The sequence below is a fragment of the Palaemon carinicauda genome, chromosome 2, assembly GCF_036898095.1.
Source record: "Palaemon carinicauda isolate YSFRI2023 chromosome 2, ASM3689809v2, whole genome shotgun sequence".
In the NCBI taxonomy this organism is placed as follows: Eukaryota; Metazoa; Arthropoda; class Malacostraca; order Decapoda; family Palaemonidae; genus Palaemon; species Palaemon carinicauda.
Genome location: NC_090726.1, coordinates 94,843,923 through 94,848,922, shown reverse-complemented (window position 1 = coordinate 94,848,922; position 5,000 = coordinate 94,843,923). Strand labels below are relative to the sequence as shown.

Genomic DNA, 5,000 nt, shown 5'->3' with positions numbered 1-5,000 from the left:
CTTCCTTGGGTAAATAACTACTAGATATTCCCAGAGAATTTAACCACAGGTTATCACAGAATTCTAACTTCTGGAGCGAGTATCCTAAAGGTTTCCCTTTAAGACATCGTATATCAACAGGGGTCGCATGTATTAACGCGCCACATAGCTATCTGCACCCCACACAGAGTTAACACTTCGATGTGGAGGGGCGGAGAATAGCTGGGGAGCCGTTCCACAGCTAATCTCGTCCGTGGCTACTTTTGGTACTCGAAACGTAAACAAACGGGCGCCATTGCTAAATGACGTCACGTCCGTCCTCATCCTTCGCATAGTAGCTTGCCTTACTAAGACGGATTTTCCCTGCGCTTATTTCATCGACTTGCATCTTCGCCATGTCTCTACCCCCGGCCTCGCCTTCTTCTGGAAAGTTGAGTACCAGGTTCCAGTATTGTTTAAATAAGCTCTGACCGTAAAGTAACTTTTACTTTTCGAGATATTTGATGTTTTTTGGCAGAGCTGTGCTGCTACCGGACACGCCATTTTATGGCATCGCTGTTACTTTGCATGCATTATTTAGCTAGCCTGAACAGCTTATTCCGGCCTTATTAACTAATCGATACTATTAGTTATTTAGTCTTCATAGCTAGGAACTTCATATATCGTGTTTTGACGCTCTTTTATCGATCATCGCCTGACCCCATACTAGATCGCTAGCCTAGCCCCTAGGCCAGAGTGCCTATCATCAGTGTTCATGCATGATATATTACAGTGATCCTAGGTTAAGTTATGAAGATAGTGGCATTATTTTATGATACTGTTTACTGTGATGCAAGTGTTTTCGCCTTTGATAGTGTGCCTTTCTAACCTAACCTAAATGTAGGACCCCTATTTGCTCCCTTCACCCCCTGCCTTAGGGTAATCCCTCTGTGTAGCCTTGCTCCCCCTACCACGTAAGGGGATCAAGCTCATACCAGAGTACCTATCGCTTCTCTGTCCTCCCTAAGGGAATGATCCCCATTTAGGGTGGAAAAAAAATCGTGCAATAAATAACAAGAAAAGAAAAAAAAATCTAATTGTGGGTAGTATCCTCAACCGAACCTAGGCAACAAATGGGGAAATAATTCTAAAAGAGCTGACCGCCACTCTCATTCGCAAAACCTAAAATAAGTAATAAAGTGGGAAAGGTGGAAGGAGTGCCATCGCCACTGGGTTTGGGGTAAGGTGGGGCTATATTTGCCGGTTGGGGTTTGGCCCACCCCACTCTAACCAATGGCTCCTAATTTGACGTTGTCGTATGGCAATATTGGATTTCAAGTCACGGAGTTCAATTGAGCGCTTTGTAATAGCCGCTTGTGAATTATTGTTCTTCTCTAATCCCCCGACCCCAACACACGCCCATCTAACAGCCCACCCGACGCGAGAGAGAGAGAGAGAGAGAGAGAGAGAGAGAGAGAGAGAGAGAGAGAGAGAGAGAGAGAGAGAGAGAATTCTTTCTGCTTCTCCCTCTGAATATATTTGCTAGTTTTCACAACACGTATTAGAATCGGCAAAGCTGACTATATAAAAGAAAAAATGTTCATGGAGAGTTTTTTTTTTTTTCTACAATTCTATGAATGGTTGTAGATTATGCCTTTTTCGAAATTCAATGACAGCAAATCAGAAGCATGCTAATCAACCTTCCCCGCTTCAACAAATGAATTATTGAAAAATCTATCTGGGAAACAGATGTAGCTCTCTTCACAATAAAGATTATAAGAACTGAAAAGAAAACCTATAAATGAATACAGAAATAGTTTGATGAATACATTTCTTGAGTACAGAACGATAACATTCACCAAGTAATTATACTAGTCAGTACCTTACCATAGGTTGCATTGCAGTAAATCGGTGTTTTAACGATTACATTAATATTGAAGTTTACCGGATTAAATGCGTTTGTGCAAACCTATTAATTACACTCTTCATATAGAATGTATTTTATGCACTAAGCTGAATGTGCTCATAATAAAAACAATAAGGCTAAATGCATAATCTGGCATACACAAATTTTGTTTTTATCGAAGATAGGAACATTATTATAAGAGCAAAAAAAGGGATACTTGATATATTTACTTGTGCAATTATTGTTAATCCATAGATACAGTAAGGTTCCATGTAGCTAAAACATTCAGCTTCTGAAAACAAGAACTATGGAGATGTGTTAGATATTACATTAAAAATCCCTTAAAGCAATATTTATTAGTTTTATAAAATTAAAGAGGAAATTAGTTCCCTGGGAAATGGAAATCACAAACCAACATAAATGGAGTAGGTGGGACTTGATGGGTGGGGCAAATGTTTCTGTAGGCATTCCACTTTAATGTACATAAAAAGTGTGTTACCATACCTGTAATCGTTAGTATCCAACAGCTTTCCATCCTTAGCCAGCGTCAGTGTAATTGGCATATCACCTCTGGCCTCGCAGTGTAGGGATATGCTCTCGCCACGACGAGCTTCGACGCTTCCCTCTCCAGAAACTACAGGTGGAGCTGAGAGAATAATCCAAAGAGATGGTATTTAATACAATTATGACAATAGAAGGTTAGAGATGGACACACCTTGAAAAAATTTCATCGTTTACGAACTTTTTATTTATTATTATTATTATTATTATTATTATTATTATTATTATTGTATGTATATATATATATATATATATATATATATATATATATATATATATATATATATATATATAATATATATATATATATATATATATATATATATATATTTATACATATATATAAATATATACTATATATATATATATATATATATATATATATATATATATATATATATTAATGATAAAAATTATAATTTCGAATTTTCGTAAGATGTATGACAAAGTTTGGTTACGCAGTTCCTGGATACATACCTTAAAAAAGAAGAAAAATCATGCTTCAATTAAGTTGCATTAGTACAGACAAGATATAAATAGATCGTCCACTAATTGCAATAGTTCATAGTAAAAGTCTACTAAAATCTTTTTATGGGAAGATTATTTTATTTTCAGTCAAAATGTAAAACCACTGACTTGATAATAGCATTTTTTTTTCTATTTTTATCACCTTTCATCATCATAATAATAATAATAAAAATAATAATAATAATAATAATAATAATAATAATAATAATAATAATAATAAACAGCTACAGGTATGGCTGAATTATATGTCTTTTGGTCTTGAGTTCTGAATATTATTTTGATTTCATTTTCTAACATGGGTATTGTAATATTCACTAGCACATTAAAGCCAAATTATTAACATTAACAGCTTTATAGTTAAGCACTTTCAAAACATTACAACGTCGCTGTGGAACTCGTGCGGATTCGGATTCGGATGCATGTGGGCCCCCAATGAAAGCCAATATGGACAAGTGATCACATTTGACCAGCCACTCTGGTGGAAAGCTCAGACCATCATAGAAAGTGAACCCCATGGCAGTGCATTACGTTTAGTTGTCCGTCTGGAGGGTTCCATACAAAAATGAGCTACCTAGGTTGTATTGGAAACCTGATGTCCAGTTCTGGGTTACAGAAGCTTCTCAAACTGGTTTATGCTCCAAATTCAATTGGACACATGCTACCGGGTAAAGCTTTGGTAAGGTCAGTTAGGGAACATCTCTTAGTGGATTCAGTGCTCAACATGTTGCTAACAGCCAAAGCCTACAATATAGATTTCTCCCCAATATCAGAAAGTTCCTGCCATCCCACCATAAACATTGAATCACAATGCGAGAAAGTTGAAGGACCTACTAATGAAAGCAATCGTATGGACCCAGCTTCCAGCGCTAAAACACATAAATTCAAGCTTCTGGAAGATCTTGGTGCATTAGATACACTGCTGGGAGTTTTGTTTTCAGGGGAAAAGTCAGCAGCTGGAATAAAATAGTGTCAAATCATTCATAGAATTGCTGAGAAACTGGAGTCTTGAAAACTTGTTCTGGAGAACAATCGAACGGCGTCCTTGTGGCTTCAATACATGAAAATGATCAACACCCTGAGAAGGTACATAAAAGCAGAAAGAACTGGATAATGGGAACTTCATCTTCAAAGCCTCTTTGATATTTTTCCATACTTAGCGGCTTGTGGACACAATCTCTACACCAAATCTGTGTATATAGATCTCCAAATTGAAAAGCTGGATATATATGAACACTTTGCGAAAGGTCTTCACATGGTTTGAAAATCTGATCAACTTTGGGCCTGATTATCCACAGACTTGGTGATCAAACAAGTCTTCATGAGATATTTGAAATCGGCAGGAGGCAAGACCAGAGGACGAGGAATGCGTTAAGCTCAGAGAGCCTGTGGGTTCTTTCCTCTCCGTCTTGTGCAGAAATTATTGATGCAATACAACAATTTACACCAGTTTAGTACATGAGTAGTGAGCAGCAAAAGGATGTGTATCATGCCAAGATTGCTAGAGATAGCAAAGATATAGCGGCACTAGCCAGCTTCCTTCGGTCGAGAAATCCCTTCACTGACACCAAGGATCTGCGCAATATTGCCACTGGAGTCACACCTCCAGCTTCTGTTCATGTTTGCACAGTAGAAATTATTGGGAACGCAATTCTGGAGTCAATGAATGGAAAGAAAACCTCAGAGTTTGCCTTAAAAAGAAAGGAACAGGTCAAAACCAAGGATGAAAAATCTACAGTTGTCATCGGTGAAGACAATGTTCACATAACCCCAGATCTTTTGTTCAGAGATTGTTAATGGCAGGAACCAGATGTGATGATCTTCCCCAGATTATGTCTTCTGAGTTGGCCGCATACCCAACTGCTCTGTTTGATTGCAAGACATTACTGAAAGCAGCAAATAAATTGAGCTTGGCAGATGAAATGGGGCACAATGACTTGCAATATCCAAGACCAGAAGAAGAGGCTCAATACATACCGGATGGAGGCGCATTGCTACACTGCATTCCGTGGATCTGTGGAAACACCTGGGATGATCATTATGTAGCCAA

General features: G+C 37.8%; 1 protein-coding gene across 2 annotated transcripts in view; it reads right to left on the bottom strand.

Annotated features, from left to right (window-relative positions):
* LOC137625985 (cell adhesion molecule Dscam2-like) overlaps positions 1–5,000 on the bottom strand; it is a 2,034,023-nt gene that overhangs the window by 115,521 nt on the left and 1,913,502 nt on the right. For both annotated transcript variants that reach the window (XM_068357069.1, XM_068357078.1), the window contains exon 17: positions 2,369–2,510. In XM_068357069.1, the coding sequence (XP_068213170.1) occupies positions 2,369–2,510 (142 nt within the window). The remainder of the gene's footprint in view (positions 1–2,368; positions 2,511–5,000) is intronic.